At 29.4% G+C, this 12,119-nt stretch overlaps 2 protein-coding genes across 5 annotated transcripts; one reads left to right on the top strand and one right to left on the bottom strand.

Annotated features, from left to right (window-relative positions):
- The first annotated feature begins 2,502 nt into the window (after positions 1-2,502).
- Positions 2,503-10,326, top strand: LOC122517425 (fibroblast growth factor 13-like). 3 transcript variants are annotated; one of them, XM_043635803.1, is made up of 6 exons: positions 2,503-2,616; positions 3,470-3,630; positions 5,868-6,223; positions 8,467-8,657; positions 8,745-8,848; positions 9,200-10,326. In XM_043635803.1, the coding sequence occupies exons 3-6, from the start codon at positions 5,961-5,963 to the stop codon at positions 9,386-9,388; spliced, it is 747 nt and encodes a 248-aa protein (XP_043491738.1). In that variant the 5' UTR covers positions 2,503-2,616; positions 3,470-3,630; positions 5,868-5,960; the 3' UTR covers positions 9,389-10,326. The 3 variants fall into 3 exon arrangements, with proteins under 3 accessions (XP_043491738.1, XP_043491739.1, XP_043491737.1); XM_043635804.1 differs by lacking the exon at positions 3,470-3,630; XM_043635802.1 differs by lacking the exons at positions 2,503-2,616; positions 3,470-3,630 and adding an exon at positions 5,098-5,324.
- Positions 9,546-11,794, bottom strand: LOC122517427 (short coiled-coil protein B). 2 transcript variants are annotated; one of them, XM_043635806.1, is made up of 5 exons: positions 11,632-11,794; positions 11,398-11,487; positions 11,091-11,192; positions 10,897-10,983; positions 9,546-10,811 (listed from the first exon to the last, which is right to left on the bottom strand). In XM_043635806.1, the coding sequence occupies exons 2-5, from the start codon at positions 11,468-11,470 to the stop codon at positions 10,669-10,671; spliced, it is 405 nt and encodes a 134-aa protein (XP_043491741.1). In that variant the 5' UTR covers positions 11,471-11,487; positions 11,632-11,794; the 3' UTR covers positions 9,546-10,668. The 2 variants fall into 2 exon arrangements, with proteins under 2 accessions (XP_043491741.1, XP_043491740.1); XM_043635805.1 differs by having other exon boundaries at positions 11,073-11,192; positions 11,632-11,791.
- Between the last annotated feature and the right edge of the window lie 325 nt (positions 11,795-12,119).

Genomic DNA, 12,119 nt, shown 5'->3' with positions numbered 1-12,119 from the left:
ATATATTGATAAATACATTTATTTATATGTTTTCAAGCTATTAAATATTATTTATAGTCTTTTATAATATTAGTTATATGAATCTAAATAAAAATATCGAGAAAATAAATAATTATAAAATAAATAATTATAAAGTAATTAGCTTCTGTATATGAAATGGATAAATGGAACCAAGGAAAAAGGAAGAAGGATATGATATTAATTAGGGATTTAAAAGAAACTAATTACAATTATAATGTTTATGGTAAGCGGTCTTTGGCTAGATTTTACTTGCAATGGAATGTTTAACATATAAAATATGTTAAACATTATACTGAAAGTAAAATACCATTGCCCAGGTCTAACCACGAGGAGGTAACCGCTTCTGAAGACCCGGAATGTGCATCCTGAAGATGTCCCCATCCAAATTACAATTGAAATGATTTTAATCGTGAGAAATTGTAAACGTATTATTATTTTATTTCAATTTCACGTTTATCCGTTGTAAACATTGTATTTTAAAAATCATTTTTAAGAAACATATATATATATATATATATAATTTTCAGTAAAACCCATTGTCTGTTCTGAAAAGCAGATGATGACAATGATCAGTTAGCAATGCTCGAGAACAAAACGGTGAACATTACCTAACTGCTGCTTGTTGCACTACTATTGTGTTTAACTAGGCTAGTCAAAGTGTTCACAAGAAGGTATATAAATATATATATGCATACATACACAAGACATATATGTGTATATATTCTCAATATAATAGAGTTAGTTAGATTTCGCCGCACCCTAGTAGATAGTCCGTTCTCTTCGTGTAAACAGTTAACTGTAGACCGGTCTAGGAAGGCAAAGGGTTACATAATTGTGAAGGAGAGTATCTAGCACGTCATCACCAATACAATCGACTGGTTAACTCTTTGGGGTACTCGGTGGGATTTAAAAATGTCCCACCATGCATTACGGTGCATCAAAAATGGTGGTAGGACACTTTTAAACTCACCTCGAAATATTGCAATAGGCAGGCAGGCTGCATGCACAATTGTTTTTTTATAAAATTTATAAAAAATTTATATTTTTATTTATAAAATTATATTTTAATTTTTTTTAAATTATATTTTATTTATAAAATTTAATAAATTTCCTTTTATTTACGTAAAACAGTTGGTAATATCTTCGACAATTGTTACGAATATAATTAAACTCTATTACTCTTTTTCTTTCTTAGATATTTTTACATTATGTGATACCATTATTAACGAAGGTATATATCAATTTTGTTTTATTGAAAATGCAATAAAATGTCTGTGCAACATAGGCTCTTTTTTATTATCTGAAATTCATGTGCCTCAAAGAGTTAACTGGCTAACCAGCTAGCTAACTGGCTGGATAACTGGTTTGGGGTTTCTTGGATGTTTGGATACTTGCTGTGGTAGACGAACATTCCGTTCTTCGTTAGATGTCAGAATGAAATTACTGGACCAATCGATGCAGTAAATCCGTCTCTCTCTCTCTCTCTCTCTCTTATCGACTTACTTGATCGAGTCTGCAAGCTTCCCTTTCTAATAATAACAGCTTTTCCATTCCCTACTCTCTTATCGGTAACTTCAAGAGATTTTTTTATATTTTCAAGCTGGCTGTTTGCCCAAGGAACTTTGAACAAATTCGTCGCGATCGATTTGTCTTTAGATTTTTGTAATTTTTGTTCTATTTTAGTTTACCAAACTAGTTTACCAAACTATTAGGCATTATTTTAACGGGGGTTGGCAGGAGAAGGTGAGGATAGAATCTTAATTTGTTAAAAGAAATATTCGTGGAAATGATTCGAAAAAAAAGAAAATAAAAAAAATAATAAAAAATTAGGCTGGGATCTTTCGAACGTAATACATCTCTCTTCGTACTATCGTATAATTCGTTATGTTCCTTTTTTTATTAAGCAATTAAGTAATTTAATAACCGTGATCTAACGGTTCTTCTTACCTAGGCAATCACGTGATCCGCTTTACAATTTGAAATGAAACAATTCTATTCTTCTTCCTCTTTTTTTTAAATTATTAATCGTTGTATACATAATACATTTTAATTTATTGATCTTATATTTACATTTTCTTTTTCCCTTAATTAATTTTTAATCAAAAATAATGCGACTAAAGGAAGGAAGGAAGGAAGGAAGAGGGGGAAAAATCAACCTTGAAAAATTTAATGTCAGTTATATATTATCCTATAAATTTATTTTTATTCGTGTAATAAAGTTTCACTTGAATAAAAGGACACGCGTCGTATATTCGTACGAATGTAATATTTAAAATGTAAGTGTGTATACTTATACAGTTATCTTTACATAGAAGAGACAAAACCAGTCAAACGACGCGGAACACTACTAACAGCAAAACGTATATTACACATTTGTTTTATTTGTTTCGTTTTTAAAACTCTCCTACGTATAAACGAAAGCTGCGTGTATGTAATGCGTATATGCGTGTGTGTGTGTGCGTGTACTTTGTTTTTAATTCAGTCTATCTCGAACCACCGACGACTGCGCACACCATTCGTTCCACGATTCGATCATCTACATCGCAAGAACATCTCCAAATTAACAAACACACATCATCGACAATCTTCCCTCCTGTGCGTAAATAAATAATAATTATAAAATAATTCAATATTCGTAAGATATTACATTTTTTTGTGTTATCCACAAGCATCATCATCATCATCATCATCATCATCGATCGATGTTTTTTATTTTTTTTACTTTATTGCATATCATTATCATTATTATTATTATTATTAATCCTTTCGCTACGGGCTCAATCTCCTACCTGAACAAAAACTTTCAACTAATTTATCGAAAATTATAAAATAATACTTCCCAAAACGATGATACATAATACACCAAGGAAATCAAAACCGATTAAGTATAATCTTAATTATTGCGAAGTATTTATAAATTCTCAATCAATATTAACTAACAAAAAATCATTGAAAAACCGATATACATTATAAGATACAGCCAGTTAAATATAATCTTACCATAATTCTTGCGAAATATTTATAAACACTCAATCGATATTACTTACAAATGAGAACGAAAAAATCATTTGATAAAAATCATTGAGCTTACAATTATAATTAAAAATCCATTTGGAAGAACTATATACTATGATACTTAACTACTATGATACTAATGATACTGATAAAATCCAGCCAGTTAAATATAATTTGTATTAATTCTTTCGCATATGTGTTCATAAAAATCTCGAGCAAGTGAGAGAGAGAGAGAGAGAGAGAAAAAAGAATCATTTGAAAAATCTTGTAAAAAAAGTGTGTAAGGGCTGAAAAAAAATACATAACATAAAGAAAAGAGGAGGGAAATTTTGTAGATAGGTAGATAGCTCATTTAGCTAGCTAGCTAGCTAGCTAGCTAGCTAGCAAGTTAGCTTTTCCATCCTCATGAAACAAAGACTTATTTTTAATTTAGTTCGGCTCGGGTTGCGGAGCGGTAACTGCTGACACGACGAAGTTCGCCATCGTAGACAACACCGTCATATCTACTATTACACTAGGAAACGAACGAGAGAGAGAGGGGAGAGAGAGAGTGAGAGAGAGAGGTGTCTCAGTCGCGAGATAAACGCGCATCAGGTAGGATACTTGGAAGGTAGTAGTCCTCCTTCTAACATTTCTTTTTTCTTCTACTTCTATTTTTCTATTTTTCTATTTTTTCATTTCTCTCTTTCCCCCTTTCCTCTTAACCCCGATTTATTTCCTAAATTTATCTTTTCAATTTTTTTTTTTAAATATAATATAATATTCTCCTTCTCATTTTTTGTTGTAATCTCAACGTACGAGTACGAGTGAAAAATAAAAGAAAGGAAGAAAAAGAGAGAGAGGTAACTTAAAAAAATGTTCCAACGATAATAGAATAGTTTTGAAATTGTATTATGCAACGTAGGAAAAAAAAAAAAGAAAAAAAACGAAGGATAATAAATAAAACTCGGAATAATAAACAACGCGTTGTAAAGAATAAAGTGCAAATAATACGAGAGAGAGATAGAGTATATCGATAACAAATGTTCATTTCACATCGATTGTGCGTAAACAAAGGTGTAATCTTTCAACCGTAAACTCATCCGTCCATTCTGACGGTGATGGTGGTGGTGGTGATGGTGGTGGTGATGTTGTTACCGTTAATTATTAAATTCGAAAATATATTTTATCGAAGTAATAATAAAATTGAATCCACGCGAACTGGGAATAATAATAATAATAATAACGTATCATTCGAAAATTGTTTAACAATTTGCAACGAGACGAAGATGATTATTCTAACAAAGATCGTACGATTTTAATTAATCGATATAATTTAATTAAAAGGAAGTTTTATTACGAGTGTGTTAAACTGCGACAAACGAAATGGAAATAGTGCGTTATATAGCGTGTCAACACAATGCATATACAATAATTAAGATCGTAAACAAAGTTTTTACAATGATATTATTATTTTATTCGTCTCGTTCTATGAATTTCATTAAAATAGTGTTTTTTTTTTTTAAACAAGAGTGGATAAGAAGAATCTATTATTTCGAAACGAAACCAAGAGTGCGAATATTTTCTTTCTTTTTATTTTCGAATTAAGTTTAGTTAGTTTGACGATAAATATATTCGATTATTCTCGAAATAAGTTCAATTAAAATATACGATATTATTATTATTATTATAATTATTATTTAATATAATATTAATTATATATTTATATATAATATATTTATATATATATTTATATATATATTTAATTTATATAATTATATATAAATATATAATTAATATAATGTAATTAATAATAATATTATTATTATTAATTACACGAAGGTGTAATTAATTTGGTACGACGTAATATTGTATATGCATCATGGAACACAATTATCCTTCTTAAAAGCAATACAAACGCGTGTATGTTATAAACCGATTCAAATTGAATGGCACACGTGTGCAATTCCAGTGAATGAATGTGTATATATATTACATATGTGAGTACGTTATATTGACACACGTTTATTCGATTCTTCTTCTTCTTCTTCATTCTCTCTCTCTCTCTCTTTCTCTCTCAATAATTTTTCAACCCGAACGTTCGCAATATTAACAGACCGAGACAACCGCTAATCCTCAACCGCATTATTTTCACCGTTTGAAAATATGATATCTTTCTCTTTCTCTTTCTGATTTTCTATCTCTTTTTCTCGTGTTAAGGGTATCCAAGTTTTTAAAAAAAAAATCTTTCAAAGCGATGGGGAAGCTGAATCATTTCCAATAACAGTGCAATGTTGGTAGTTATGATGGTACTTTAATTACGTATATATATATGTATAAAAAAAAAGTATATCTATGCATATCGTTTACACGAGTCATATTTTTTTCCGTGAAAATTCGAAAAAAAAGAGAAAAAAAACGAGCTGACCTGGATCTCGAGATCTCGCAGAAAAAAATAAGAGAGAGAAATATAGAGAAAGAAAAGCAGAAACACCGTTTACTATTAATCCACATGACGCGCGTCAAATTTAAATAACCCTATCTAACAAAAATAAACTGTATTTTTTTCTATTTTCTATTTCCTACACTTTTATTTTCTTTCCAAATAAAAAATGAATTTTGACCGACGAAAATAAAAAGAAAAAGCATGAAAAAAAAATGATTTTTACGTAAAACTTTTATATCCAAACTATTTTTCAACTCATATTTCTTTTTCCTTTCTATGTAATATCCTCCTGCTGTTGTAAATTTTGGGATTAGAGATCGAGAAATCAAAGAAATCAAAGAAAGAAGAAGAAAATAGAAAAATATTGAAGTATTTGAATTAGAGTTTTGCGTGTGTTTGTTTGCAGGAGGAAGAAAAGAAAAGAAAAGAAAAGAAAAGAAAAAGAAGAAACTCGGACAATCGAGATAAGAAAGAAAAGGGTGGTTTAGGTCGATCGATAATGAGCTTAAGGTGGATCCACGAGAATTTGAAAGCTCCGACCTGCGACGAGGAGTGCAGTGACATTGACGACAGTTGCAGTGACGACAGTTACGACACAGATCTGTCGTTTTGTAAAAAGGAATCATCCTCCACCTCCACCACCACCTCCTCCTCTACGAAAATCGAGGACGAGAAAAAGGGATTGAACGGTGATTCTCGTAAGCACAAACTAGAAACGAGGAAACATCAGAACACTATAGTTACCTCCTACGATGAAAACAGGTATTATGCATACGCAAGTATACTACATAGATTACAGATATTCTTTACATAAATATACATGTAAGTTATAGGTACATATTTTCTACATAATATCGGAGACTATAAAATGGGAATACAATAATAAGCGTATTTTATAACAAGACCATACGTGACATCATTTTATAACATTTTGTTATATCGAGACATTTATCCAAGAACAATAGAATTTATTTTTCTTTTCTTTTTGTTTTTTGTCTTTAAGGTAAGAACAATGAATAACAATGAATCGTTTCTTTTTTTCATCGTATAGATTAACCCTTTATATGATATACAATTTTTAACATTATATTTCTATTATTATTAATACTGATATATAATTTATACTTTATTTAAATATAGAGATTTTATATTTAAAAACAAAAATATATAAAACTTTTGATATTAACTGAGAATTCATTTTGCAATTAATAAAAGATAAAATGTATACACGTGTGTTACTAAAGAAAAAAAATGTTAAGGAATATTCATCATTCTTGTTTTTTTTTTTTTTCGAGAAAGAAAGAGAAAGTAAAAAAATAAGATATTATTATTAAATATTACGAAAACATCCCTATGATTAGCATAAATTCAACAATACAATTATCGGTGAAAATTTATCATTAAATCAACGACGACGTAATTTCTTCTTCTCCCCTCACCGATATGCGCATAAAGTGCGCTCACGTGCATTCATTGATCATTTGACTCGATTAACTTTCTGCTCTAATATCGTAGTGTGGGAGGTCACTAGGTCTAATAGGTATAGTTCTCGTAATACGTGAGTGGAGGTTGTAATTTTCTACGAAGCAGCTTACTCGTAACTGCGTAAACGTGACAATGACAGACATTACAAAATATCCATTTATTAATAAATTCAAATCTGCGAAACTCCTCCTCCTCCTCCTCCTCGTGCAAGCGTTGGTTTAACCCTTTGAATGCTGTCAACGCATATATGCGTTTAATAAAAGTTCCCAAAGCGTGAATTATTGACGTCATACACGTGTGTTTGTCAATATTAATTCAAATAATCTAATAGTTGATTTTCATTATTGATTATTACATTGAGTCGAAGAAAAAAATGTATATAATATAAACAAAAAAACGTTTAATATATAATATAATATATTATTATAATATGATTGATAAAATGAATCAAAGAAACAAACACATTAGGATGATAATAAAATATTCCATCTCTAGAAAACATATCGGTTAAATGTATTCAACACTCAAAGGGTTAATTATTAATGAAATTACCGTCAATTCAATTATATAAATAAGTTAGGAAAAATTGGATTATTTATTCGCTATAATGTGATGATAGGTCCTTTAATTGATTTTTTTTTTTTTTTAAATACGAGAGATTAATTCCTCATTCGTCTAATAGCGACGACACCCTTGAAAAAACGTTTTCAAACTTAACGGAGTGCGAAAACTCGCACACCGTGACAAGGCACGCTTCATTCAGAAGGCTCTCTGACCTGGAAACCTGATCGTCCTATTTTTTAAAACATACAACACATGTATGTCTCTAATATAAGCAACACCTCTCGAGCGTGAACTCTTTCTCTTTCTTTCTCTTTCTATCTTTCCTCTCATAGAACACACGGTGCGGCACGTCTGTTATGTTAAGGGTGGATCTCCGATCTCCAGTGACCCTTTCAAACGTTAACCACGCTCGATATTACAATCATGATAATCTTAACGAGGGACACATGCATTAATATCGAAGGCCTCCCTTCATCGTTGTTAGAAAAATTCTTCTTCATTGCAAACTGGACTATATATATATATATAATTAATCGTTCTCATTTATTATAATATAATATAACGCTTAAATAGTTAACATTCGTTTTAAATTGAACGTTAAAGGGTTGTTTCGATCAAAGTCGTTTATATAAAGTGTGTCCAGAAATTCTTTAACGTGTCCAAATATAAACTTGTCCTACAATTTATTTTTAACTAAATTATTACGATCACACATAAATATGATAAGTTATTAATAATATTATTATTTTTCTCTTTCTTTTATTTAGACGAAATAAAAAATTAAATTAAATTAATATTTTGTAAATAATTTGGTGACCACCCCGTTAAAGAGATTATATAGAAAATATATCAAATAAAAATTTGTCTAATTAATTATATATATGTATATATACATGCTTGTGTTATTATATTAATTCAACAATATTATTGCAAACTCTCTAATTTCATTTGTACAGTCAACCACGATACGAGACGTCCGAAGTTACTTACACCCTTTCACCCTACGTAATATGGGATCCACGGCAACCGGCGGAAAACCCAATTTATAATTCCCTCGTCATAAAACTTTACTGTCGTACCGGTTATCATCTCGGAATAACGTCTACTGGCAAAATTCGAGGCTTGTCAGGAGCAAACGAGAGACATGGTATAATTTCTAACGGGAAACTAGATGTAATTTACATAAAATAAAATCCCTGTAAATATTTTTTTTTTATTTGTCGATTATCTTTAGCTCTTTTACACGTAACACCAGTCTCTTTCGGGGTCGTACGAATACAAGGTGTCGAGACCAAACTATATCTTGCATTTAATAAAAAGGGCTACTTGTATGGAGAGGTAAGATAAGAATTTTTTTGTTATAATAGTGAGACAATACTCTAATATCGATCCAGTTGGTCTATTAAACTATTTTGTTAATTTTTTTAAAATATATTACACAATATTCAATATTACGAATAATTATTTTCTTTCAATATCTTTCTCAAAACATTAATTCTAATTATTAATTATGTTGCCTATAATTTATTTCTAATCACTAATTAATTTGATTAATTTGAATGAACGTAATAAGAATTAAAATTCTTAGACAATTTGATTAGATTTTTGTTCTGAAGTAATATCTTTTTAAGATGCTACTTTCATCATCATTGCCATCATCTCATGTCTATAAAACGCCTCTGCTTGCAGTCCAATATGAACAAGGACAATACAGAATGGGAACAATGGTCTGTTGGATCTTACGACGCGTTTCGATCACGTAAATACGTACATCCCGGTTGGTGGATTGGTATAAAAAAAAACGGACGTGCAAAATCCGGTCCAAGAACGGTTTGGGGACAAAAAGCTATACAGTTTTTAGCGATAAGACAAGATTAACAAGATTTAACGTGCGAAATGATGTTTCTTTTTTAGTCAACATTTATGCTTTGAATTTAGATACGCAAAGGAATTTTAAAAAATCGCTAACAAAGATGAAGAATAAGAATTAAAAAAGATATACAAAAAGAGAACTACAAAAACTGTACGCTCTGCGTAATCCAATAGAATATAATGTTTATTATAACACTGTGTTACTCAACAATGGAATAGTTTGAGATTGTGCATTTTGCTTGTGCCCTCGAACTGAAACTTTCTCACAAGTCGCAGTTGTAATTCGCGGTACGCTCTGATTATTAACATTCATAATAATTATTCTGCTGCGAACATGGTGCAACAGATCAAAAATATTCGTGAAAATACGATCGAAATATATTCTACATGCTCTGCTTACAGCAGAGAAATTCTAAACATCGATTTCTTACTTACTCGATAATTCTGATCGTAGTATGTATATGTATGTATGTGTGTATTTAAGTACAATATGTAATTAATTGTGTGTATAATGTGTGCACATGGGAGCACACATATGTGTATATATATATATTATATAATAATATTTTATATAATTGGTTTTATCTTCTTTGTACATCTACATACATTGCATACATATGTTATTAGAACTCTTAAGCAAAAGCTTAACGTATAAAACGACTTGTTGTCTTAATAAAGTTTTGTTATTAATAGAAAGAGATTTAGATTTGAAAGACCTAATGAAAAAATGCTGACCAGATAGAGAAGCCCTTAAGAATATAACGTTCGTTAACAATAATTAAAGTAAGGCTTATATTATTTCATTATCTTATATGTGAATTATAGAAAACAACAAATTTAATTATATTCTTTGGTAATCGATGATCAATGTAAAAATGTATTAAGTTCCTAACTATAAGCCTCTGCCATTACTTAAAAGCAATATAAACGATGAATACTATACATATTAAAATGTGTCCCTTAAAAAGTTAAAAAAGGAAAAAACAGTGCTTAATGCGTGAATTTCTGAAAAGAAAATATTCGATTTTCAAGCAAACATATTTACTCTTATAGAAAGTATGTATTTGCTCTAGATAAAGATAATTCTTTTTCTTTGTTTTTTTTTTCTTTTTTAATAAATACCACATATCATGTACTTTTAAATTTATTATTACATACTATATGGTTTTTGTTTGAAAATAAGGCAGCTACAAATATGTGCATACATACTTTTTATAAGGAATGAAAATCACAACTATCATAAGATCCCTGTATGTTTAAAATCTTTTTGCAATAATCACAGGAATTCATTTCTTTTTAGTATTGGGACAAGTCGATTGGAATACGCTTGAGGCAGACATTAGATTTTCTATATACTGACTTAATACTTGATTCTCACTTCGTAATTTCAAATTTTCTTCTTTGACGCTGTCTACCCTCTGAGATAAATCTAAAAAAAGAAAAGTCAATATATACAATTTGTTAATAAATTTTATAACAATTAATAACATTTACTAACAAACAATTAAACTTACCATCTAATGTATTTTGTAGTTCCAAGACTTGTGCTATTAACCGTGCTTTTTCTTCCTGTTCATCTGGACTGATATCGGGATCTAAACCTATCGATCACACAAATGAATTCCAAATGAATACGTTGATAAGGAATTCATTATTATTCTTTATACTATAGTTTTGATAATGAACTTACTATTGGGACTACAACTACCATTAGTAAAAGTGGATGGAATAGAATCCATACTACGTCCTCTGCCTAATGCGTCAGATAAATGAGAAGCGTTATCCAACACCTCTTCTTCGGGGATAATCACTGTATTTAATGACAAAAGGAAAATGCATGTTACAAATTGAAGGAAAAAAGAAAAAGAATATTTCATACGTCTACGTACTTTAAAGTAATAAATATACTTTAAAAATTTAAATGTACTACTTATTTATGATTCATAAAACATGACAAGAAGTGAGATCATGCATTATCGATATATATGCGTCATGCAGAAATAAAATAATCGTACCTTGAGGATCATCATCTGCTAAGGGTATACTATTCATATCATCTTGTAATTTAGCTGTTACAGATGCAGACATCTTGACGTTAGTTATCACTGCAAGAAGAAATCGTAAACGATAGCGAACCTGCGCGTAATGGTTCAAGATTTGACACAAAGTTTATCGATTAAACCAATCGCTTTCGATAATTTCGATAATATCTATCTCGATTTAAAAATTAGAAAATCGATAAGACTAACCTTCTAAATACAAATTTGATTTTGCTTAGATTTCTTTTAAATTTAGAATTGAACAATGTTAATTTCTAATCTCTCTGTGCCACTTAATAAATAAAAAGACAATCACAACACACAATGCATGAAGGCAGCCATATGTTTTTCTACTGACATATACTGACATCTATGGTCAAAACAATCATTAATCATGTTATATCTAGAAAGGATAACTTTTTTAACTTTGACATGAATTTTATAAAAATTCATCTTTTTACCAATTAAAAATATCTCTTTTTAAATTTAACTTCTAAAAATTTCTACATTTTCTTTTTTGTTATTATAATTAATAATTCGTAAATTATTTAAGTCTCTTTATTTATTTGTAATTGGACAAACCAATAGAAAGACTCTAAAATAATCTATTCAAAATTTTGTAATCTAATCACAATTTGATGTCATTTATTTTTATCTAAAATTACTTTTAATTAAACAATAATAATAAATAGTTATAA

This window comes from Polistes fuscatus, unplaced genomic scaffold (genome assembly GCF_010416935.1).
Source record: "Polistes fuscatus isolate 324 unplaced genomic scaffold, CU_Pfus_HIC Scaffold20, whole genome shotgun sequence".
Lineage (NCBI taxonomy): Eukaryota > Metazoa > Arthropoda > Insecta > Hymenoptera > Vespidae > Polistes > Polistes fuscatus.
This window is presented reverse-complemented; position numbering and strand designations above follow the sequence as displayed.